The sequence below is a fragment of the Elephas maximus genome, chromosome 20 (assembly GCF_024166365.1).
Source record: "Elephas maximus indicus isolate mEleMax1 chromosome 20, mEleMax1 primary haplotype, whole genome shotgun sequence".
Taxonomy (NCBI): domain Eukaryota; kingdom Metazoa; phylum Chordata; class Mammalia; order Proboscidea; family Elephantidae; genus Elephas; species Elephas maximus.
Genome location: NC_064838.1, coordinates 7,002,974 through 7,029,483, shown reverse-complemented (window position 1 = coordinate 7,029,483; position 26,510 = coordinate 7,002,974). Strand labels below are relative to the sequence as shown.

The window sequence follows — 26,510 nt, the reverse complement described above, 5'->3', positions numbered from 1 at the left end:
TCTGACTCATGATGACCCCATGCACAACAGAACCTGATGCACTTATAGTCTCAGTAGACTTAGATTATTTACAGAGCACTAAATAAATAAGCCTTTCTCTTCAAAAAGCTAATTCTCTAGTTGGAAACACCAGGCTTAAACAGAAACAGTACTGAAAAATAAGGTCATATGTAATAAAGTGCCAATAGTGGGGCAGAGGTAGGAGAGAACCAAGAGGCTTTTGCAGTTTCCAGATGTAGAGAAGAATTCACAGAGCAGGGTGTGAGGCTCAGGTGGATTTTGTTGGGCAGATAAATGGGGAAAAAAGGAGCTGACTATGCACCTTACGATTCTTAAAGCGCACTGGTTGGTGGATGAAAACCAGGAGGCAATGTTGCAAAGACATGATACACTCAGTCATATGTACAAGTGGGGAAGCAACCTCCCATTGGAATTAGGACCCCTTCCGACTCTGACTCTGATGGTCCCCTTCACTCTTATTTCAGCTGCATGCCTCGCCTCCACCCATGACCCCTACACAGGCCCTTCCCTCCATCTTGAGGACTCATCTCTCCATCCTCCTCCCTCCCCTGCCCCTCTTCCCACCTCCAGGTGTCACAGCTTTGTAGATCATTATCCACCATTCATCTCACCTCAAGTGTTACTTCTCCAAGGAAGCCTTCCCTGACCTTTGCAAAGCGGTCAAATCCTTCTGTTCTAGCTGTCCTGGCACCTGTACCTCGTAGCATACGCTGAGGTTACATAAGCCTTTGTTAGTGAGTTCGCTTGTTTTCTGTTCATCTCCCCCAGGACTGTAATTTCCCTTTTGGCCCACCTTGGAGCCTATCATACACTTAGTATGACTCAATGAGTAACTTTTGAAAGAAAGAACTGGGAGTTCCAGGTGAAGAGAGGGCAGCTACTCTCAGAGCTGTTTTCACTCTCAAACCCCCACCATCACAACAGGAAAAACAAGGCATAAACTCACAAGGAGTAGAGGAGATGAGAGAAAAGGAATACAATTTTGAAAATTGGAAAGTAGAAAATGATGGAGCCCAAACATGAGAAAATTGAATCTTACTCCAGCTGTGGAAAAAGGCAAGAGCTGACCTGATGGTCCCCGGTACACAGGGCACAGCCCATACCCAGCTAGAGGCCAGCGTCCATTACAATTGAAGGAGTTGTTTCTTCCAGTTGGTTGTGTTTTCTGCTGTGCTGGATTAAATGTTTTGAATATCACTTCTATTGAAAAGACTTAGGAATTGGCCCCACCAGCTACTTTTAGAGGGTGGGACATGGAAGTAAAATAAGGATTGCTTGAAAAAAAATTTTTTTTTTTTTTTGAAAATTAAGAGGCCATAAGAGTCTCTACTTCCCTTTCCTAAGTTCTCAGAAGACCAGAAGTTTATTTCCTGGGGGGGGATAAAGCAGAGGGTCTCTGACAGGGGGACTGCAAGAACAACTGAAGGTAAAGTTCAAATAGAACAGGAAATGAAGGAGTGTATACATTCTGGATGAGAGACTCTCTCACTCTTCCGTGAGACGTGGCAGCCATACCTCCACCCACCAGGTTGGAGGATGGAGGATCCTTCCCTGAAGAAAGTGACCAACCCAGTACCAGAGGGTACTGACATCAGGGACCAAATGGACCACTGATGGGCCAAACTCCACTCCTGTTCTTCAGAATGTCCCATTGGCATTTTAGTCCCAAATTCCTAAATACAAATGCACGAGAAAGAATTACCACTTGCCTGAAGAGATCTTCTCACATGAAAGATAAAAGTCAAACCAACAAACAAACAAACATGGCAAAAATAGAGACCGTGCAATGGGAAGAGAATGATGGGAGAATACTCCCTCTTGGATCATGTGTTACTCTTATGAGAGAAAACAATTGTTTTTTTTTTTTTTTAATTTCAGAGGACAAAAAAAAAAACCTTTAAAAATTAAAAATATGATAGCAGAAATCAAAACTGAATAGAAAAGTTTAAAGACAAATGTGAGGGCATTTCCCAGAAAACAGAGCAAGGAAGGAAGGGAAAAAGGAAGGGAAGGAGAAAAGATAAGAGGGAAGAAGGGGAGAGAGGGAGAGACAGAGGGCAAGACATGGAAAATAGAGAAAAGCCATGCAAAATTTGCGGACTAGTCTAGAAATTTAGATGCATGTTTAAGAGTTACATAAACATAGTTGAAAAATGACTGAGTCTCCTGCATGGGAGAGATCTACTTTCCTCTTTCTAGTTGAAGCTCGTCCCACAGTGCCTCTGTGTCTACCAGGCACCACACAGCACTGCCATCTCCATGGGACACTCCCCTTTGATAGGCTGTGCTGCACCCAGAGCATTGCAGGCTGGTAATGACTGGAGCACCACCCCAAAGCCAGGGCCAATTGAGTCCCTGGAAAATAATTGCAGTACTGCGGTGGCCTAATTGTGTCAGAGACTGCCCAAATTGGCATGGCTGTGGAAAGGCTGCTGGCTTTTAAAATAGCATGGATTCCTTTCTAGGAGGACTGAGCCTTCTCTCTAAATTGCTCCAGCAACATTAATAATTCTCACCATGACTGCTGTTGTCCCCTCCCAATTTATAGATGAGCAGGCTAAAGGAAAAGATGAGCTGGCTGAATGGAAGGCCACAAAGGAGCCCTTGGTCCAGAATTAGCCTCCCAGGCTCCCTCCTGTTTTGTTCTGAGCCCACCCCCAGAGCCCCAGGCGGCTTGAGGATTATCTCTGAGAGTTGGAAATCTTTTCCAGAACATCTTCACACTGGGTGGTACTCTGAGTAACAAGATAGTTTCAGGCATTTTTCTCCAAATAAACCTCAAGATTAGATAAATTCAATATGAAGATTCTCAGAGATGCCTTAAAAATGGAAAGTAATTAGAAGGTAGAGGGGAAAATCTAATGGTGGAGAAGCAGATGGAGTGATCCTGAATGCAGGCCTGAGAATCAGTGGTAGAATCTTCCAGGAAGCAAAGGAGTTTCTCTGCAGGCTTCAAGCAGGTCAGCGGTAATTATATCTGTCACCGGGATGCCAGAGAAAGAGAGAGGCAAAGGTACAGACACTCATCATCTTCACCTGTGCCCTGCTTTGCTCATTAGCTGCAGAATCAGGATAGTCTGTGCTTCAAAGATATGTTTCTTTCATGCTGTTCACCATTGCTGTCCTTTCTCCTTTATTACTTCCACTCCCTACCTGAGCAGTTGGTGCTTTAGTGTCAATAGGCTTCTCTGTGCTTATGTTTAATCAAATGAATTCTCGCTAAGTTTGTGCTTTTTTTTTTTTTGAGCAACATGCACAGTTGAAGTGGCTTAAGAAGTCCTGTGAAGGCCTCATCAGTGCCCTGAGATAGTAGGTCTAGTGCTCAGTCAGAAGTCCTGTGAAGGCCTCATCAGTGCCCTCAGGTAGTAGGTCCAGCCTTCAGTCAAAAGTCCTGTAAAGGCCTCATCAGCGCCCTCAAGTAGTAGGTCCAGCTCTCAGTCAGAAGTCCCACGAAGGCCTCATTAGCACCCTCAGATAGTAGGTCTAGCGCTCAGTCAGAAGCCCTGTGAAGGCCTCATCAGTGCCCTCAGGCAGCAGGTCTAGCCCTCAGTCAGAAGTCCTGTGAAGGCCTCATCAGTGCCCTCAGGTAGCAGGTCCAGCACTCGGTCAGAAGTCCCGTGAAGGCCTCGTTAGGCCCTGAGATAGTAGGTCTAGCATTCAGTTAGAAATCCTGTGAAGGCCTCATCAGTGCCCTCAGGCAGTAGGTCTAGCCCTCAGTCGGAGGTCCTATGAAGGCCTCATCAGTGCCCTCAGGCAGCAGGTCTAGCCCTCAGTCAGAAGTCCTGTGAAGGCCTCATCAGTGCCCTCAGGTAGTAGGTCTAACATTCAGTCAGAAACCCTGTGAAGGCCTCATCAGTGCCCTCAGGCAGTAGGTCTAGCCCTCAGTCAGAAACCCTGTGAAGGCCTCGTTAGTGCCCTCAGGCAGTAGGTCTAGCCCTCAGTCAGAAACCCTGTGAAGGCCTCGTTAGTGCCCTCAGGCAGTAGGTCTAGCCCTCAGTCAGAAACCCTGTGAAGGCCTCATCAGTGCCCTCAGGCAGTAGGTCTAGCGCTCAGTCAGAAGTCCTGTGAAGGCCTCGTTAGTGCCCTCAGGTAGTAGGTCTAGCGCTCAGTCAGAAGTCCTGTGAAGGCCTCGTTAGTGCCCTCAGGTAGTAGGTCTAACGTTCAGTCAGAAGCCCTGTGAAGACCTCATCAGTGCCCTCAGGTAGTAGGTCGAGCCCTCAGTCAGATGGAGTCTCCATCAGGGACCCCAGAGCCCCACCTCCCCACATCCGTGTGGGACATGCCTGTGGTTTGGTCACTGGGCCACTCAGAGGCCGGTGGACCCCTGGGTGCTGATTCTGAGAGCTATGCTGCATCCTCACTGCCAGAGTCCCGTTAATTGGCATGTGGACACTGGTTATTTAGCTAGACCAGGTCTCAGTTTTTGGTGTTTTTAAACACATCTGGGAAGCTTATAAAATGCATATTTCTAGGACCTAACTAGATTTAGGTATATTAGGTAGGATTAGGTTAGGATGCAGGGGGATGGAACCCTGAAAATAACAATGGCGTTTATAAAGTAGAACTTGTAAAAGTCCGGACCAGAGATGGGCAACCCCTGTGTGGTGCCTGAATTAGTCAGGGTTCTTCAGAGAAACAGAAACAATAGGAGGGATATAGAGACAGAGACTGAAACGAAGAAATTGGCTCACTTGATTGTGTGGACTGGCAAGTCCAAAATCAGTAGATGGCCAGGCAGGCTGGAAACTTCAGCAGGATTTCTGTGTAACCATCTTGAGGCCGAATCCTTGTCCCGAAGAAGCCTTGATTTTTGCTCTTAAGGCCTTCTACCAATCGTATGAGGCCCACCCACATTATTAACTTTACTTAGAGTCAACTAATTTTAGATGTTAATCCACTTTACAAAATACCTTCATGGCAACACCTAGACTAGTATTTGGCCAAACAGCCAAATTGACATTCACCATCACAGAAATGCCCAGTGCCAGGGCCTCCAGCTCGGTGGCCTCCATCTCATGCTTCTTGGTGGCTGCCTAGCTTCAACTGTCATATAGGGTTTTCAGCCAGCAGGAAAGAGCAAAGAGAAGAAGGCCTTGTCCCTTCATTCTGGGGCACCCCGAAAGAGTTGCATACACCACTTCCAATCAGCAGACTTTATTTACAAGGGGTAAATCATAAGGGGTCTGTGAAACATAGCCTTTACTCTAGGTGGTCAGTCCCCAGCTATTGGGAGAACCAGAAGTATTGTCAGGGAAGAAAGAGGAGAAAGGACACCGAAGGACAATTTGCTGTTTTTGCCAGCTGTACTCGGGGGTGGAGCACAGGAATCTACCTGTTACACAACTTCCTCAGTAATCCCTAAACAGGTGGTCTGTGGACTCTGGTTAGAGAAGCACTAACCACATTAGCATATCAGCTCCCTCACGGGGGGTGAGGCCTGTTCCTGCTCACCATCTGTAGCCTATTGAACAAAAGGCTGGTAGGCACTCCTATAATCCAACTGATTTCTCAGAACTACCCGAGAGGTGTTCTACCATCCCCATGACAAAGGGCTGCATTGGTTTCTTCCAAATATTTGGTAACTCTGTTATCAATATCTAATATGTAGCTAGAAAAGGTAAGAAAAAGGAACACAAGGTGGCTGGAGAGAAAGAGAGTAAGCAAAATAGAGAAAATACAGGGAAAGAGAGTGAGAAAAATAGGTTTCTGAAGAGGTTGGTAGGTATCTCCAGAAGGATGGCCGGTAGCCCCCCACTTCCCACTGCGGCTCATCAGTATGTGGAGAAAGAGTTGGAGTTTGGAGAGATCTTGCCTTTTCTCATCTTCTCTGCCCATTCTGAAATACAGGGCAGGCAGATGGGAATCTATTGGAGAGAATAGGGAGGGTGGCTTTCATTTTGTATATACAGGTGCAGTTTCGCACCTCTCAAGTGATGCCAGGAATATCGCTTCATCTCAGCCTTCTTAAACCATACCTTATATGATGCTTTCTTCCTTGTAATTTCCAAGTATACATGCTTGATATTCCAGTTTTCATGACTGAATAGAAAATTACCCAAAAACTTAGTGGTTGAAAGAATGACAATATTTGTTTTGCTCTTACATCTGCAATTCGAGCAGAGCTCTACAGGGCTAGCTTGTCTCTGCTCCACTAAGTGTCAGCTGGGGCAGCTTGGAGGCTGAGGACCAAAGTCATCTGAAGGCCACTCCTTCCCATTTCTGGAGGTTGATACTGGCTGTCAGCTGAGACCTTAGCAGGGTCTGTTGACTGAAATATGTTTATGTGGGCTCTCCATGTGGCTTGGGCTTCCTAGCAACATGGTGGGTGGGTTTCAACGGTGAGATTCCTTAGAGAGAGCTCCAGGTGGAATCCATTATAGCCTTTATGATTTAGCCTCAGAAGCCTCACAGAGTCACTTCTGATGCATTCTATTCATTAATGCAGTCAAAAATGCTCCACCGAGTTTCAAGGAAGTAAACTCCATCTTTGAATGGGGGGTGGTCAAGGTTTTGAAAGAACATTTAGCATCAGAAATATTCCCGTGGCTGTGTTTGGAAAATATGATCTGTCACACTGGCCAGGAATATTCAGCTGATTTCTCTTCGCAGTTTAGATTGTGAACGTAATGATAGATGTATTGAATATGCATTTACTGCAGCACACACACTTTGTCCTGAGAGTCTTATCTGGGCCTTCTTGCCATTCATGCACACAGATGATGATCTAACAAAGCCCTGCCTCATTGTGCAAAAGGCCATCTTCCTTATCACAGCTTTCCACAAGTTTAAATTTAAGACACATTCAAAGTTCCTTCTTAATAAGCAAGACACACAGCCTCTGATCTAAATATGTGGGGTCTGTATTTAAATGGTATGATTTCTTACTGCCAAACCATTAATGGCGAATCTGTGAAATGCCTACAGTTGGGTTTGCTTTCCCAATTCTTGTTGGGAGAGATGACGGAATAGAAAAATGGACTTTTTTTTTAAATGAATACTTTTGAGAAATAGTAGAAACAAAATGGTCTAAGGACAGGAACAGGAAACCAGCAATGTGACTCCCTCCCCCATATCTGTGATAATGTTTGCTATTGATAACGAGAGTATTTGGGACCCTATGGATTCCTGAGAGTTTCTTTTAAGACAGGGTAACATCAAAAGCCCCTTCTAACGTTAATGTTCTATTCTTTTTATTCTATTGAAATTCTGGCAGTCTGTCGATCTGTCTACTGTTTAATCAAATGCTAAATGTCAGAGCCTTGAAGAGACCCTGTTGCTTATGAACCCATCTAATCATTCTAAGCCACTTACTCGTTTCTGAGAAACTCCACACATATTGTTTCATTCTCGAAGCACTGAGGTAGAGATGGAAATACCCGCTGCTCTGTTTCCTCCTTTATAAAACGGGGATTAGTGCCTTAGCCAAGATCACCTAGTTGGTGATGAGCTGTCCCTAGACCCTGTTCCTGATTCCCACTGAAGACACATTCATTGTCACACACAGCCTTTTGAGTTTATGTTGCGACCTGTTTCACTTATCAATCACACAGGCCTGAGCTAAACCACAGAAGAAAGCTTTCAAATAGCTGTGGACCTCTTAGGTTCTAGTCATTCACTCTTTACACCATTTATGTTTACTGAATCCAAGTCTTGGGTTAAGGGGCTTGAGTGACATATTCTCTAGGCCAGTGAGGGCAGATTGCCCCAAAATGGCCCCTGATGCCTGTGAATTGTTGAGAAAGTGAACAGTACCAGGTAAGGGACTAGAAAAGGAATAAAAATCTTCCAAGCAGGAAGAAAGAGAGAGAGTACTTTCTAGACTGGCTACATTAACATCTCTCCATTTTTCTAGAAGAGCTTTTTTTGTCCTTTGAAAAACCCCTATTTCCCCTTTCACCGAGCCTGGGGCCTCATTTCCTTCTGACATATGCTGGAAAGAAATCACTGACTGCCTTGACACGTATCTCAGGGCAGCCTTCTTCCTTCTTAAGCTCTTTTGTTGCATAATAGGCATTTACTGAAAGATGGGAACCAAAAAAACCGTTGAAATGATCAAAAGCTTGTTTTTAATGCCACATGGATAAGGTGAAACCTACAAGAAGGTGAACAAATGCATTTTTTCTAACCCACTGCAAAAAAGTCAAAAGTTAACTGCATTATTTTTGAGGAGTTAACTCAGGTGCTGGGGCTTGCACAGTTTATCGTCAGTTGAACGTTGAAATGTCCACATGGCCCTACAGGCGTCTGTTGACACTATCATTCCACTTTCAGAAGACCCTCTGGTTCCTGAAGTTGCCTGAGGTTGCTGTGTTTCTTTAAACATGTTGTTGTCGTTAGCTGCCTTCACCTCTGCCCTGACTCATGGTGACGCCTTGTACACCAGAACGAAACACTGTCTAGTCCTGTGCCATCCCCATGATTGGTTGCAGATTGGTCCATTGCAATCCATAGGGTTTTCACTGGCTAATTTTCAGAAGTAGATTGCCAGGCCTTTCTTCCTAGTCTGTCTTAGTCCAGAAGCTCCGCTGAAACTTCTTCAGCATCACAGCAACACACAAGCCTCCCCTTACAGATAGATAGGTGGGGCTGTGCATGGGCTGCATTGGCTGGGAATCAAACCCAGGTCTGCATGGAAGGCCAGAACGCTATCACCGAACCACCACTGCCCTCTTACATGGTATAGACTATCATATCTTGGAACAACCCTGAACAAGTGAAATTTATACATTTCTCCTTCTTCTCATCTTCCCTCGTCATCATCATCATCAGCAGCAGCAGCAGGAAAATCATGGCAGTAACATTTATGGACCAATCGCTTTTATATCCATCTCCTCATTTTACCCCCATCTCACAGAGGACAAAATGGCCACTTAGAAACGTTAGGTGATTTGCCTGAAGGTCGCACAGCTTATAAGTGGCAATAGTTAGGATTCAAGCCCACGTCTGAGTCCAAAGGTCACATTCTTTTCATGCTCAGAACAACAGAGAGTTACAGCATTGCTTCCAAAGCCTCCTGTGTTATTTTACCCAAGAGAATGTCCCATGTGTTTATCATAGTGACTAGATGTCCGCCCTTAGAAATCAAGGCCTGAAGGACTGCGATCCAAGAGAGGTGCATTGTGATATAGGAAAAAGAAGATGGAAAGTTCCAGGCCTTACGAAGCTGTCGAGAGAGGGGGAACACCCTTAGATGGCACCATCAGGGTGGGGACATTCTCTGAACAGCAGAGGGTGTGGAGCTTTTGGGAATTGGGTCTGAACTAAGAGTAAACCAGAGCTGGGCCGGTTAGACGCTTGTGCCTTGTTTTGGTTCTTTTGTTTGTATTTCTGAGGAGATCACCCTAGTTGACAGTACACACACTGACCCCTGGATGTGGTGAAGAAAAGGAAAGAGGCGGGGTTCCTCAGCTCGGGGACTTTTCTCAGGTCTGGTGGGTGAGGACAGTGTGGAGGCTGCTCGCTAGCTGCGCCACAGGCATGCTGTGGCTATGGTTTCCTTTAGGATTGGTCAGGCTTTCTGCACGGGAAGGGCGGTATTTCAGTACAGGAAGTGCATCCACAGGAAACACTAAGCACTGGGAGGGCTTGCCACTAGGTTGTTAGGAGGTGGTGTGTCAGAACAGAAGTAGCCTTGGACCTACGGTTTGCAAAGTGTGAGGCCTAACGTCCTGGCTGCTGCTGCCGCCTCTTCTCCTCCTCCTTCCTCTCCCTTCCCCCTCCCTCTCCTCCCAGTTTTACCCACTACCCTCCAGTCGATTCCAACTCATAGCGACCCTAAAGGGCCGAGTAGGACTGCCCCGTAGGATTTTCAAGGCTGAAATCTTTTCAGAAGCAGACTGCCACATCTTTCTCCCATGGAACTGCTTGTGGGTTCGAACCACAGACCTTTCGGTTAGCAGCCGAGTGCTTATCCACTGCGCCTCACTTATCACACAATTGATTTAAAGTGTCCTATTCGATGGTTTGGAAACTCTGGTGGCATAGTGGTTAAAAGCTATGGCTGCTAACCAAAAGGTCAGCAGTTCTAATCTACCAGCTGCTCTTTGGAAACCCTAAACGGCAGTTCTACTCTGTGCTGTAGGGTCCCTAAGAGTTGGAATCGACTCGACATTAATGGGTTTTTTTGGTTTGGGGTATTCAGTGGTTTTAGTATATTTACAGTTGTGTTCCTATCACCACAATCAACTGAAAACATTTTCATCACTCCCAAAATGAATGTCATCTCCATTAGCAGCCCCTGCCTTCCCCCAACCCTAGGCAACCACCAGTCTACTTTCTGGCTCTGTGGACACATGTGCTGGCTGGTTCCTAGCTGCCAGGTAAAACTAGGCAAACTGCCAAACCTCTCTAAGCCATGGCTTCCTCATCTGTTTACCAACAGAAGTGAGTCGTACGTACATTAAAAATCAAGTGTAAGGGCGAGGCAGGATACAAAACTGCACATACAAGATGCTGCCATGCAGACACAGTTATCACACACACAGACAGGAGGGAAGGGCACCAGCATGGTACCCAGAGCTGTCTCCTGGGGGAGGAACCATGAGTGAGTATATCTGCTCTTATATTCGTTGACATTTCTAAATATTCTTCAATAAGCATGTATTTTAAAACCAGAAAAAAAAAAATTTACTTAAAAAATGTTGTATTTGTTCTCCCTGCTTCACGGTGTTGCTTGGGGATTCCGTGAGAACACATGTGAAAAGCTTTGCAAACTGTGAAGTGCTGTGCAGAAGCCATGTGTTATACAGGTTAGAGAAGAGCACGCTCTTGTTTTTGAGCTTTTAAGGGCCATTTGAACAAACCTTAGTCATTATTAACTGCAATAATTATCCATAGGTACAAGGCTTGTCTATCAATGAATTAGTGCTATGTTTATAAATGGCTTTTTTAAACAAATTCTCTTTTTTGTAGATACACTTTGTCACTCAGCTGACCTTCTGACCCTGTTGGCCCATCTCCATTTAGTGGAGGTGTACTGAGTGCTGTTCTAGATGCTGGGATGTGGGGACAAATGAGACAGGAGCTCCCTTTCATAAAAAAGCACATTTTACGTTTCCATGCAGCTTTGTTTAGTGCTTATATTTGCGACCATATGTACGAAGGTGTCTCTGTGGATCATATATATTAAAGTGTCTCTGTGAATTGGGTGGGGGATACATCACTAATACTCCAAAACAAGCCGCCCACTAGTTGCTGTTTGAGTGAGGCTAGTCTCTCTGGCTGAAAATTCTGTATCCAAATCTCTCACAAGGGTAAACCAACAAAAACCAGTTGCCACTGAGACGATTCCAACTCACGGCAACCCCATGTGTCACAGAGTAGGACTGTGCTCTACAGGGTTTGTAAGGCTATGAGTTTTCAGAAGCAGATTGCCAGGCCTTCTGAGGCATCTCTGGTTAGGTTCAAACCACCAACCTACCAGTTAGTAGCTGAGCACTTAACCCCTTGCTCTACCAAGGCACTCCTTTCACAAGGATAGGAACTCCACAAGGATGGGGACTTCTTAAACATACAGATATCGTTATGGACATTTATATTAATTGTGGGATATTTACTTGAATTTTGGCCACTCTGCAAGTATTTATGCCTATGAGCACTCTTCCCCTCAAGAATTGACTGTTTAATTCAATATGTAAATGAAAAATGGTAACACATGTTGTGAAGTGCCACACAAGCTGAAGACACTGACTTAGACTGATCCTATTTGTTAATCCACCCATCGTTTTATTCATTATTCAGTTAATACTTGGCGAGCACCCACTATGTACTGGCCGCTGTTCTAGCACTGGATGAGTATTTCATATGTGTATATCACCCACAGTGCTAGGCACGTAGGAAGACACAGAAAACATAGTATTTGACATTGAAAATGCTGTTTTTTATGTCTTTAGCCATGAAAGTTTAGGAACCAGAAAAGCAAAATTAAGCTTATCTTTTCTAAATATTGTTTTTGTTGGGAAGATTTTCAGTCCCTTAAACTGGCTTATGAAGATAAATGAGTAAACCGAGCTACACTAATTTACTCCTCAAAATTCAGCATGATTTATACTCTGTTTTGTTTAGGGCTCCAATAAACAGAATCAGAATGGATTGCGTTATTATTTTGAGATGTAGTAGGTCCAGATAATTTTATTCTTCCTTAAACATTATTTTTCACCAGTCCATCTCCACCTTGAGGATGACTAATCACAGAGGCTGCCATGGATTCTTTAGGAAAAATAAATAGATAAGAAGAAAGGGAAAAGGGGGGAGACACTAACCAACCCCAAAATACGGATGTGTGCATGCATACATACATTCAACACACACACACACTCCTAAGAATTTCAGAATAATCCAGTACATGATGGAGATTACTTGTTGACGATGGAACAAGGTCTTGGGCTTATGGCAGAAAGCACCGCTACACTGCTAATGCTTCTACGTGTGGAGGTGAAATTCGGGACTTCTACTTTGAAGGACCACCACCCATCTGTCAGTTTGTTGTATTGTGGTGGTTTGTGTGTTGCTATGATGCTGGAAGCTATGCCACCAGTATCTCAAATTCCAGCAGGGTCTACCCATGGTGGACAGGTTTAAGCAGAACTCCCAGACTAAGACAGACGAGGAAGAAAGGCCACACAATCAACTAAAAATTAGCCAATGAAAACATTATGGGACACAGTAGAACATTGTCCAATATAGTGCTGAAAGACAAGGCTCCAGATTAGAAGACATTACACAATAGCTTCAACAATGGACTCAAACCAGTGATCGTGACATTGGCACAGACCGGACAATGCTTTGTTCTTTTATACATAAGTTCACTATGAGTCGGAGCTGACTCAACAGCTATTAACAACAACAACACTGATGAAAGAGCTTGTTGCATGAGGAAGCACTATGAGATGGGCACAGCAAAAGGCTAGAGGATAAAACTTACTCAGTGTTTGCTTTTGCTTTGCTGTCTGGGGGTCTCTACTTTGTTCTTTATAGTCAGTTGGCGATTTCTCACCCTTTAATCAAAACAGGGAATTAATCTTCAAACAAAAGCTAATCAATTCTTTGTCTTTGAGCAAATCACCCACGCACTTGTGCCTCAGTTTCTGCATCTGAGAAGTGAAGGGTTTGGTTAGTTGATCTCTACAAGGTCTGCAGCAGGTCTCTGGCTTGTGTGACTGGGTGGACAGTGGTGCCACCACCTGTGAAGGGGACATAGAGCAGCATGATGGGCTCAGTTTCACATGCATTAACTTGAAGGACGCATGGGATATCCACATGGAGACACCCTGTATGCAGTCTGAAGCTTAGCGAGAGGCCTGGACTAGCGATGTGGTTTTGGTGTTCATCAGACTAGGAATTGTAATGGAAAACATATTGGTGAAGGAGATCACTTAGGGGAATGGGAAGAGCAGTGGCTGGTAATGGAAGCCCAGGACACTGACTTTTTTTTTTTAATTCATTTTTATTGTGCTTTGAGTGAAAGTTTACAAATCAGGTCAATCTCTCATACAAAAACTTACATATACTTTGCTATACACTCCTAATTGCTCTCCCCCTAATGAGATAGCACAGTCCTTCCCTCCACTCTCTCTCTCCTCGTGTCCATTTGGGCAGCTTCTGCCCTCTCATCTCCCCTCCAGACAGGAGATGCCAACATAGTCTCATGTGTCTACTTGATCCAAGAAGCTCGTTCTTCACCAGTATCATTTTCCATCCCATTTTCCAGTCTAATCCCTGTCTGAAGAGTTAGCTTTGGGAATGATTCCTGTTTTGGCCTAACAGAATGTCTGGGGACCATGGTGTCCTGGGTCCTTCTAGTCCCAGTCTGAGTATTAAGTCTGGTCTTTTTACGAGAATTTGGGATCTGCATCCCACTGCTCTCCTGCTCCCTCAGGGGTTCTCTGTTTTGTTCCCTGTCAGAGGAGTCATTGGTTGTGGCTGGGCACTGTCTAGTTCTTCTGGTCTCAGGCTGATGTAGTCTCTGGTTTATGTGGTCCTTTCTGTCTCTTAGGCTCATAATTACCTTTTGTCTTTGGTGTTCTTCATTCTTTCTTGATCCAGGTGGGTTGAGACCAATTGATGCACCTGAGATGGCTGCTTGCTAGCGTTTAAGACCCCAGACACCACTCTCCAAAGTGGGATGCAGAATGTGTTCTTAATAGATTTTATTATGCCGATTGACTTAGATGTCCTCTGAAACCATGGTCCGCAAAAGTCTGCTCCTGCTACACTGGCCTTCAAAGTGTTCAGTTTATTCAGGACACTTGTTTGCTTTTGGTTTAGTCCAGTTGTGTTGACCTCTGCTGTATTGAGGACACTGACTTTTAAAGAGCGGGCAGAGAAAGAAGAGCCTGTAGAAGGAGGTAAAGCAGTGCATTAAGGAGGAATGAGGAGAGCCAGGTGAATGCAGTGTCCTGGTCAAGCAGCAGAACCGTATACAGAGAGAGAGCAAATAAGTCAAGGACTAAAAGCATCCATTAAGTTTGACAACTCAGTGGCAGTGGATGATCATTAAAACAGCAACTTCAGCATCCCGGTGGGGTGGAAGCCACCTTGCATTGGGTTGAGGAATGGTGTGAGGTAAGGAAATGGCACCTGGGTTTTGTCTGCTTATTTACAGAGTCTGAGTGAGAAGAGGATTAGCAATTGGACCATAGATGGATGGAGAAGCTGTATCAAAAGACATTTAGTTTTGCTTTACATTTAGATGGAAGAATAGCCTGAGGGAAAGGAGTAAGAGCCAAAGAGAGAGTAAAGATAGAAAGGATGACTGAGTAAAGTCCTCGAAGAGGCTGAAGCAAAATAAGTTTTCCAGGAAGGTAAGTGGAAAAGAAAGGAATTGATGGGATGGGGAAGGAGGTGCAGAAGGAGGAGCTGAATGAGACAGGAGTGGTGTACCCTCTCCTTGAGGAGGAGGAGAAGGAAGGGTGGATGCAGCTGTTGTTGTGTTTCGTCAACTCTGATTCACAGCAACCCCATATGACAGGATAGAACTGCCCCATAGGGTTTCCTAGGCTATAACCTTTATGGGACCAGATCACCAATTTTTTTCTCCCACTGAGCCACTGGTGAGTTCGAACAACCAACCTTTCAGTTAGCAGCTGGGTAGTTAACCAGTGCACCACTAGGGCTCATTCTTCTCTGGTAGCGGTGTGCTTCTCTGGTAGCTACCAATTGTCTAGGATTGTTGTGGAGAAGGTGTACTGCAGCACGAAACCAAGTGGGCATTTGCTAGACTGAGGCAGAAATATAATTGTGCCGGGCCATCCAATGGGAGATTTAAGCAGAGAATGAAGGACCATCTAGTGAACTGAAGATGGGACTTCTACATTGGAATGGAAGTTAAAGGAGATTACCAAAAAAATCCCTGTTAGCTCAAAAACAAAGACTCTGATACCATCAAATGTCAATGAAAAAAAAAATTTATTTCACAGAAACAAATGTGAAGGACATGGTTTAGTACTGAGATCCCTGAACCCAGTCTCCCATCAAATGCAGGAATTTGGGCCGTTGGCTTTTGCTGCTAAGTTCTATAGAGTAAATGTGTCCTTATATCAGATATATTACTACCCAGTAACCCAAAATTACATATAGATAATGATTGTAATAATATTTTATCAGCATTCAACCAGTTGGTCCTACTAATTGAGAAGAGGATGTATGTGTGTATATATATATATATCTTAATAGAATTTATTTACCAGTTTATCAATGAATAGAAACCCTGATGGTGTAGCGGCTAAGAGTTCAGCTGCTAATGAAAAGGTTGGCAATTTGAATCCACCAGATGCTCCTTGGAAACCCTATGGAGCAGTTCTACTCTGTTCTATAGGGTCGTATGAGTTGGAATCAACTAGATGGTAATGGGTTTTTAATAGAATTTATTTACCAGTTTATCAGCAAATAAACTGGCATTTATTGTATACCTATAGGTAAGCTCTGTGCTACCTGTTTTCACATACAATATATTACTGAATCTAATCCTGTGAAGTATGCAATATTATTTTCATTTTATACATGAGGAAACAAACTTAGATTGAGTTACCCTATTGTCCCAGGTACTACTGCTAGTTAATGGAAGAATTCAGAATTAAATTTAGAACTTCTTATAATTTTTTTCACCACCTCACGGCTTGCTCCCATTGAGGTACAGCCCACTACCCTGCTGTTTTCCTTAAAAGAGATTACTGGAACTCAGCAATGCACTCCTGGAATCTTGGAGGCATTTGTTTAACTCATTGGCAGAGAGAGACACACATACACAGATGGCGAGAGAAAGCGAGATTGATTGATTCACTAGCTAGCAAAAACAAAAATAGTTACTTATTTCTTTAGAGTATATTAACCCATTGCCATCTAGTGCATTCCAACTCATATGACCCTGTAGGACAGGGTAGAACTGCCTCAGAAGGTTTCCAAGGCTATAAACTTTACGGAAGCAGACTGCCACATCTTTCTCCCATGGAGCAACTGGTGGGTTCAAACTGCTGACTTTTCAGTTCGCTGCCAAGCATTTAACCGCTGCACCACCAGGGCTCCTTTAGGGTGCATTAGAGTTTATAAATTAATATTCATTGTTTTCCCTGAATATCATGACCATTCTGTGGGAGAAAGTGTAGTGTGCCGTGCGATGGATCTTTTTCATATGGCCTTTCTTGCCATGGTCTTGTAACTCCCATTAAATGATTAGATGGGGCTATGCAAATCCCACCAAGGGGATTGGACAACTAGCTAATAATACAAATAAGGTGCATGACACTCTTGTGGGGGTGGGACAATGCAAATAAGGTGTATGAAACCCTAACGAAGTGATTGGTCAGTTTTGCCATCCTACTAGGCTTAAAATGAGCCATCCCAGAGGCAGAAAGGGAGGACCTCATTACCACCAAGAAAGAAGAGCTGGAAGTAGAGTGCATTCTTTGGACCCAGGATTCCTGTGCTGAGAACCTCCTAGACCCAGGAGGCAGAGAGAGAGAGCTGTAACACCACAGCTGACAAGAGATGGCGAGACCGAGAGGCAGAGAAATGGCGAGAGTGGAGGCAGCAGAACCAGGACACCAGCAGAAAACAGCATAGTGGGCTTCCCAGCCTACAGAGCGAGAAAGCTGAGTGCCTTCTGGCAGGAGGCTTGCTGGTGGAGCAGGGTAGCTCCAGGCACTTGGTGGAGCTAGGCTCGCTGACCCACGGAGCCTGGGAACTGAGTGCCTTCGGGCTGAGTCTTTCTGGTGGAATGCGATGCCTCTGGGCACTTATCCGTGGAGCTAAAGAGCTTTATAACACTTGCCTGAGTGGGACAGAGGCAGGGCCAAGGGGCTGAGGGGCCAAGAGCCTGGGGGGCTGAGAAGCCAAGGGCCAGAGAAAGACCTGCCTGTGGGCTTGGCTGAGAAGAAGGCATTCTGATTGATGAACTGTATCCTGCTTGGCTTCTGATCCTGAATTGTAACTTGTTACTTCCCTAAAAAAACCCATAGTTGTGAATATGGTCTTAGAGTTCTGTGTGGCCATGGCAACAAATTATCGAACCTAGCAGAGAAGTAGACAGTGCCATGGGAGGGAGAGCTGGTGTCAGAATTAGTGAAAAGGTTGGAGGGTGGAGTTATGTCTAACCTCTGCCTCATAGGAATCAGCTTTGGGCTGACGCTGATGGTGATTCTCTCTCCCCCTCGGGAAGTTAGGGGAGGTCAGACACTCCCACTGTGCCGTTTTTACAGGTAGCTCTTATCCCCATTCCTGATGAAATGAAACTAAGGCTCAGAGAGAACTAGGATACCAGCCTTCTGATTTCTAGTCTGTGGTTCTTCCCATTACTCTTGGCCACCTTCATGCTTTAGGAACTTGTCTAATGTGTTGGTGGTGAGGGATGGGAAATGTATTTTAGCTTTAGAGAAGTAATAAAGCTTCTTTTGTATGTAGACGTGCACAAGGAAATAGGAATTGAAATGCAGGTGTAACTGTGGCATCTTGGCCCTGGGGCTCAAGTAATCTTGTGAGGCACATTACCCACTTGGAGATGCCTTTCCAGTCAGCATTTATGGGGCTTTACACCTGTAAAATTAAAGAGAGGTTAATCCCCCGCTGATCCTGAATATTTTAGACATCTGTTGGAAATCACAGTCTAACACAATGAATTTAACATTAAACAAGGGTATAGAATTTAAACTATTTTTTTTTCTTGTCTCCTACCCTATCCTTGGTGCTTTTAGAAAATTCCATCTAAACCCAGGCCTGTCAGATGCATTGTTTGTCCCTAAACTTGCCACCTCTTTGGTTTAGAGCCACTTCCATACCCAACTATATCTACTCATCTGTTTCTTCAAATGTGTGTATTGGTGCCTATGCAGGGCTAGAGACTAAAGTAATATTTTTCAGTTCCTAACGTCAAGCTGTTGAGAAGGAAATTATCTAACTTTTAATTCCTTTCTATATGAATTTTTATAACTAATGAGATGTAAGTTATGAAAATACTTTGTTTTTTTAACTTTTTATTTTGAATTAATTTAGACTTAAAATGTTGCAAAAATAGTACAAAGAATTTCCTTCTTATATGCCTCATCCCACTTCCCCTAATGCAACGTATCTAATAACCACAGTATAATTATCAGGAACAGGAAACTAACATGGGTACTGTATAATTAACTCAACTACAAACTTTATTTGAATTTTATCAATTTTTCAACCAATATCCTTTGTTTCAGGACCCACATTGTCTTTAGAAGTTATTTCTGCTTAGTCTCCTCTGGTCTGTAACAATTCCTTATTCTTTCCTTGTCTTTCGTGATCTTGACACTTCTGAAGAGTACGGATCAGTTATTTCATGGATTGTCTCTCGGTTTGAGTTAGCCCATTGTTTTCTCATGATTGGAGTGAGGTTATGCATTTTTGGCAAAAATACCATAAAAATGATGCTTTGTTCTTCTTGGTACATCCTATCAAAGGGCCATGATATTGATATGTCTTATTTCTGGTGATATTTATCGTAATCCCTTGGTTAAATTGCTGTCTGCTGAGTCCCTCCACTGTAAAGCTACTACCTTTCCCTTTCTGGTTGATAAGTATTTTAGGGGAGATACTTTGAGGCCATGCAAATCCTGTTTCTCCTCAGACTTTCTCCGAATAATTTGAGCATCCACCAGTGGACCTTGTCTGCCACTGTTATCTCTGTGGTGTTAGTCTCACAGTGATTCCATTTCCCCCTCTCTTTCCTTATTTACTAATTGAAATTCTGTTGTGAGAAAAAGCTGACTCTTCTCCCCCATTTATTTATTTGGTTATTTATTATATTAGTATAGACTCATGGTTATTTATTTTGTTCCATGAGTTAAAATCTAATACTATCATTATTTATTTTATTGCTCAAATCGTACCAGCTTTGGCCATTAGGAATGCCTTTAGATTAGCTACTGTGTTCTTTCAACAAGCTTCCACCTTCTTTTGAGTTTTTTCTTATTTTCTGACCCCTTAAGATGTTCCAGATTCATCTTGTATTTTCCCTGCTCCAGCACTGGATACAATTATTTTTCCTAGGTGCCCTGGTTCCTTTTATTGGAGAATGGTATTCAGAAACCAAGATCCGGGCGCTAGGTAGGCTCATTGCTACTGAGGTATCATTGCTTCTAGGCTCTCTCAGCATACAGAGCTAGGAAATATATGTATGCATACTAGTTCATGAATATGCAGATATCTGTGTTATCTGTGTGTGTATAGAGAGCTAGAGAGCTAGTTAGACAAAAATAAAAAAATACAGGTACCTCTAATTCCAACATCAGTTTATTTCAGCCCTCCTCCCTTTCCCTGTTTATAACTTTCTCTCCAACAGTGAGAAATCTTCGATCTATTTACATATTACATATTTTTCAATTCTAGTATATACATAAGGAGCCCTGGTGGCACAGTGGTTAAAGCATTTATTTGACTGCTAACTGAAAGTTCGGCGGTTCGAAACCACCAGCAGCTCTGCAGGAGAAAGATGTGGCGGTCTGCTTCTGTAGAGATTTACAGCCTTGGGAACCTGTGTGGTCACTATGAGTCAGAATCAGCTCGTTAGCTGTGGGTTTGGTTTTGTTTTTGGTTTTAATATACAGAAGAAAGGGTTCAGGTTAGCATTCAGAATTGCTAACTGAACCCCTATGAGAAACATTTATTAGCTATGTGGGAACATTTATTAATAGGTTTTTTTTTTTTTGTCTTTAGCTTTACAGCATCCTCTCAAAATACTGCTTCCCAAAGTAACTTATGTTAATTCTCTTCTCCTCGATCCCCTTCTGTGCAGTTTTCAATTTCGATTCATCTGTAAGGGTTAGGTTCTCTTGTTAGTGTTTCCACTTCGTATTGGCCATTAGTCTGTGGTATGTGATGTGAGTGTCTTCTCCCAGTTTGTCGGCTGTCTTTTGTTTATGGTGTTTTGTCATGTAAAAATGTTGAAATTTTTATACAGCCAGATTTATCAATCTCTTCTTTTATTGCTCCTAAATTTTGAGTCATCCTTGGAAAAGCCTTTCTCTGCACTAAGGTTAAAAATGAATTTACCCGTGTTTATAAATATATTTTGAAACATTCAAAACATACAACTGGTAGGATTTGTTAAAAATTCCTTTGGAACCTGAATGATAAGAACCCCCCGCCCCGACCTTATGTATTGTCCATGCTCCAGCATCAGCCCTCCCCGCTGGTTCTCATGATCACTGCACCCCCTGCTTATCAATGGAGCTCTCTCTTCAGGCTCCCCTGGTTCCTCCAGTCCCAGGAACAGCCTCTAAAACTATCCTGGGGCATTATGGAAGATCTCACCTCCCCGACTGTGTTTACCCTTAAATGTATCCCCTGTTTTTCCCTGGCAGTCTTATTAAGCAATTACTTTGGAATTCTCTGCTGAGTCCATCCCTGAATCAGCAAGTCCTTCCTCATGTCACCTTCCTGCCTTATCTCCTTTGTTCACACAATGCCAAAAATTCAGCTTCTTTTTTTTTCCTTTCCAAAGACCATTCAGCAAACTGCTGTCTGTGGACGAACCAGTCCATTCACAGCTATATCTTCAGCATAAGCAATATTATAGTAGCCAGGTGACAGGGGCTCACCTGACCGAGGCTGTCTGCTCAGCAGAGCACAGGGTGGCGTCATCCTCGGGAAGACGGAAACACATCTTTCTACACGTGGTAGACAGCATAGCCACAAAATGTACTATGGAATGCCTGGGAGAAAGTGTCAGGTTTTTTCATTTTTTAATTTTTTCACTGTGACCTTTATGCACTATGACCTTTACGTAAAGGGACAAGATTGTGTTGTGGTTGTACTTTGCATATCAATAAATTAAGAATGGAAACTATAAATACTGTTGGAAAAGAAAAAATCTCTGTATCTCCATCTCTCTGCCTATTTCTCTCTGTATCTCTGCCTCTCTGTCTCTGGCTGCAGATTTGTTGCTCTCAGCACAAACCAAAGGGTAGAATCAGTCAGGAGGCCACTGTCTGGGAAAGTCAGGATGACCTGGCTTTGTGCTTAGAAAAACACTGTCTACTACGAAAGCCAAAGATAGAGACATAGGTTCTGGGTATTTCCTCTTGAATTTCTATGCATTTAAGTTTTTAATTTTGACTATTCTGGATATTATTCAAATTGATCAGTACACCTCTCTGCATGGTCTCTCGATGAATATTTGCTCTTTGAGTTAAGCAGTAACAGACTGATTTCAGTATCATGTAAACAATATACGTTGGAAGGGAGCTGATGGTGACTGAATAAGACATTTAATAACAAGAGGCAAGCTTCTGAAATTGTTGCAGTGGAAATAGAAAGTAGTAAGTTACGGCTAGAGGATAAAATTATAGCATCTTAAGTTATTGGTTCTCACTGTTTGCTTCCCCCACCCCAGGGACCCTCAAAGTCTGGATCCGCCAGAAGTCAGCAATGCCAAGCTTCAGTATGCAGGATGGGGCCCGAAAGGCCAGCAGCTGGTAAGCGAGTCATATTCATTGATCAGGTGGTGATTTTTATGTTTATATTTTACAGACTGAGTGTGTTTCACTGCTGTCACAGTGTGTGTGTAAATTACATTCGGATCAGTACACCAAGATACCTGAGCATGTAGAATCGCCTTTTCTTTTTAGATGGAGAAGTCTCTTAACATTGGACTAGCGTATGTTTTCTTTCCCATATCTGATAACCTTAAATGGGTTCCCAAAGGTAGCTGTTTGTTTAGACTCTGGATTTATTGTGAACTCAGAGAGATACATTTCACCGGAAGGGCTGCAACTTGGGCATTACCAGAATCGTGGAGTCATTGACAGTTTCTTATTTTTCACCTTGAACTCTGGCACTCTTCTTTGGGGGATTTTGGAGAATGTAGATTTGCTCCCTGTGATTTAGCTGCCCTCTGGGTGTAGCATCAATGCTTATAACTCACCGGAGCCAATCCAGCCCTCTCAATCCAATATCAAACCTTTTCATTGTTTTCCATGAAAATTGACAAAATTACAGAAACCTGCTAATGGCAAGGACGGTACAATGGAAAGGAGCCCTGAGACAGTAGGCATAAGATGAGAGCTCTAGCCCTGGACGGTCTGCTGGCCGGCTGGCCTTTGGGCAGCTCACCCACCGGTCAGGCTGGAGCCAGCTGGCCCAGGTAGAAAGTGAAGTATTTGGGTAAGTCAATCTCTCAGGCTTGCTTCAACCCTAGCATTACAGTTTTCTAAACCAGATGATATCCATCAGTTCTATTTCACCTTATTTCAAGAAAGTCTCCGGAGTTTGAAGATCAAGGGACGTGTTTGTGATATTCAAGTCACTGTCACCTTCTGCATCTTTAAGCTGATTAAATTGAGCTGCATTTTTAAAGCTTTCTTTTCCTGAAAGAGCACAGAAATTGATCACATTTAAAAGATTGGGTTTGGGGTTATATTGGATAGGCTGTCTACTGTCTTAAGAATTAAAATAGTCTTATTTTTCCCAATAGTACAATTATATTTTCTTGGTTCTACATCAATTCTTTTTGCCTCAAATTGGTTCAAAGAAACAGGAAATGTATGTAGGGCACAAAACTATTTTAGCTATTACTTAAGTGTCCCTTGGTAATCAGAGATTTAGATAAACACGCTTAACTGGTGAGAATCACAGGGGACAGGAGGAGGGGAGCTTGTCGACAGCTGACTTCAGTAGACGGACATCAATCCATCAACTTGGTCACAATGAGAAGATAAAGTTCCACTTTCTTCAAAGGCAGTAGTAGCGCTTACACTAGGAAAAAAATGCAGTTTAGGAGGAAATTTGGAGAAGACCTAAGTGTTCAAGACTCATGTGAGTGAATTGTTAAAAGTTGAATTTAAAACCCTCTGAAAATCTATCTGAAGCCACTGCTACGTCTTGGATAATTGACTTTATACTCATGTCATCCTCCTCTGAGAACAGGGGTGACATAAGTGATTAGAGAAGTTGTCATATTTAATCTCTGAGAATAATTATAATGAAGACAAAATGGATGTCAACCTTTCTGAGGCAGCTTCTCTGCCTGCCCTTCCCACACTGCTAGGCGGGCCTCTTTTGGGGCTCTCATATCTCAGTGTGCGAACTTCTATCACGTATGATTTCTTGTTACGCATCGTCGTGCCTCACTTCTTGGTTGGATGGCCCTTTAGTCCAAGCATTCAGCCCTTTTCATCTCTGTACTCTGCCTAGCGTGGTGCATGGTGCTCAGTAAATATTTGTTGAGGTAAAGAAATAAGTGAGTAAGCAGCCTGATTAATTAAAATATTCTTATGGTCCTAAATCACTGAAGCATAAAATAATTGGATGACAGGAATACAGCCAGAGTCTATGAATATGTTCTAAGAGAGTATTAAAAATGAGGGGACTTTGATATCCTTTCTGCTTCAAAGAAATGAATGTTCAAGTACTCAGAAATATTTCAGCTTTTAAGCTTATTCAAACTTTGGAATTTTACTATACAGGTATAATAGGCACAATGTCAACAGAGCATCCTGTATTTCAGAACACAGCTTGGAAGATTTGTGCTGTAAAAAGCCAGATAATAAATATTTTAGGCTTTCAGGTCACATGGTCTCCATGGCAACTACTCAATTCTACTGTTGCAGTTCAAAAGCAGCCTAGACACTATATAAACAAATGGGCGTGTGTCATGGATTGCACTGTGTCCCCCAAAATATGTGTCGTAAATCCAAACTTCTATGCCTGTGGTTATAATCGCATTTGGGAATGGGTTATCTTTGTTATGTTAATGACGCAAGTTAGTGTAGAGTATGTCTTGAATCAGTCTCTTACAAAATATAAAAGGACAGATTAAGCCAACAAGGATGGGGGAAGATAGATGCCAAGCCACATGGAGATCTCCAAGGAACCAGGAAATGGAAGCTGAAGAGACAAGGACCTTCTCCCAGAGCTGACAGAGAGAGAAAGCCTTCCCTTAAGGCCGGTGCCCTGAATTCAGACCTCTAGCCACCTAAACTGTGAGAAAATACATTTCTGTTTGTTAAAGCCATCCACTTGTATTTCTGTTTTAGCAGCACTGGCTAACTAAGACAGCATGGTTGTGTTCCAATAAAACTTTATTTACAAAAGCAGGCAATTTGGCCCGTGAGTCATAGTTTGCTGACCCTTGTGTTAGGAAGACCTTGGTGATCCTCCCGGGTGGAAACATAGCCCCTGGAGTCACATACACAGTTGTCAGGCATCAATCATGCTACAAAGGAAGCAGGCAGCCTCTCATAAGCAGGACTTGCAAATACTGCCCTGTTAAGTGGTGGCAAGCAACAAATCCCTCACTGCCATTTTATTTTAAAAAGTAAATATTGCTCCCTAAAGGACATCTACTTCAATTAGAATGGGTCAGATTGAAATGAGTAATTCTCCTTCAGGAGCAGAGAACACAACTGCAGTTAAAGTTTACCAAGAAGCTTTCCAAGCATTGTAACTTCCTTGTGCTGAGTGATCTCAGCTGTGTGTTTGACTCTGTAACCCCGATAAATCACAAGAAGATGACACACTGCACCAGGAGAGAGCTAAAGGCGTTTTATTCAGATGCCTCTGTGTGGCTCTTACCTTCTACAGTAGATTTTATTAGACTTCCAGATCATATCATAAGCAATAAATACTGCCAAGTGGTCGGAGCATTGTTAAAGGAAAGTGAGAAAATTAAGCATGAGAAAAGCCTGCATTCTGCCCCAAAGCTGGTGGTTTGTACTTGTAGTTCTTCATGGTGGATAACCATATTGTTGCTAAAATGACCCTAGAAGTAGGAAAATGGGCTCAAATAAGTAGTATTACATGAGAAAATACATATAAAACATTTAACACATCTTCCTTTCCCTTTAGGAGCCCTGGTGGCCTAGTGGTTAAGAGCTCAGCCGCTAACTAAAAGGTCAGTAGTTCAAATCCACCAGCAGCTCCTTGGAAACCCTATGGAGCAATACTACTCTGTCTTATAAGATCGCTATGAGTCAGAATGGGTTTGGTTTTTTGGTCCTTCCCCTTTATTCAGGCAGTACTGGCCACTAAAAAAAAAAAAAAAAAAATGTAGATTTGCATTCAAAGTATATATGATTTCAAAACTGTTCTCTATGGTATACCTTTCTATGTTTTTACCCTCTTCAGATGAATCTCTGCCTACATTGAAAAATTCTGAGTTTCTTTTTTTGATCTTTTCATAAGACACTGTCCCTACATGTGTCTATCTACCTGTTTATGAGAGGGTTTGTCTCTGCTAACCTGTTGTTAGCTCTGGCTCATCATGTCCTGATATACAACAGAACAAAATGCTACCTGGTCCTGCACCAGTTTCATGAAAGCCGGCATACTTGAGCCAGTTGTTGCCTTCCAACCTAGGGGGCTCCTCTTCCAGCACCGTATCAGACAATATTCTGTAAGATCCATAGGATTTTCACTGGCTTATTTTTGGAAGTAGTTTGACAGACCTTTCTTCCTAGTCTATCTTAGTCTGGAAGTTTTGCTGAAACATGTCTATAATGGGTGACCCTGCTGGCACAGCTCCCAGCATCACAGCAACGTGCAAGCCACCTCAGTATAACAAACTGGCAGACAGGTGGTGGCTCTGCTAGCCTGGAATCTAATAGGTGGGTTCAGAAATATCCCTTAATTTCCTTTTATGTCACCACGGCTAGAGACATTGGAAAAGGAACAAACTTTGAAAGTGGCTGCTGACTTATGATGTGCACTTGGGGTTAAAGCGCCTGCAGGGTACCCCAGAAGGATAATATAGAAGCATGGAGAACTTTTGCAAGTTTGTTACATAACGATGTTTTTCTTTGGAACCAAGTACCATGGAAATTTTTGAAAATAAGACTGCCCAGCATTACACAGCATTAGGAATTCAGGGCTGGAATCTTTGCTGGTGCATTCTGAAGATCAGAAACAAAGAGCAAGGGCATTTCTTTGGTTGGCTTGTTTACACGATGGTGATAAATGAACAGGTTTAAAAGGAATATTTACTAAGTCCGTTGGGAAATCTTTAATGCAGAAACGGCTTCCAGACGTGAAAAATG

The 26,510-nt window shown here is 43.1% G+C and overlaps 1 protein-coding gene across 2 annotated transcripts in view; it reads left to right on the top strand.

Moving 5' to 3' along the window:
- The window catches only part of DPP6 (dipeptidyl peptidase like 6), a 1,223,128-nt gene that overhangs the window by 930,059 nt on the left and 266,559 nt on the right, over window positions 1-26,510 (top strand). For both annotated transcript variants that reach the window (XM_049862671.1, XM_049862670.1), the window contains exon 7: window positions 21,872-21,953. In XM_049862671.1, coding sequence (XP_049718628.1) covers window positions 21,872-21,953 — 82 coding nt within the window. The remainder of the gene's footprint in view (window positions 1-21,871; window positions 21,954-26,510) is intronic.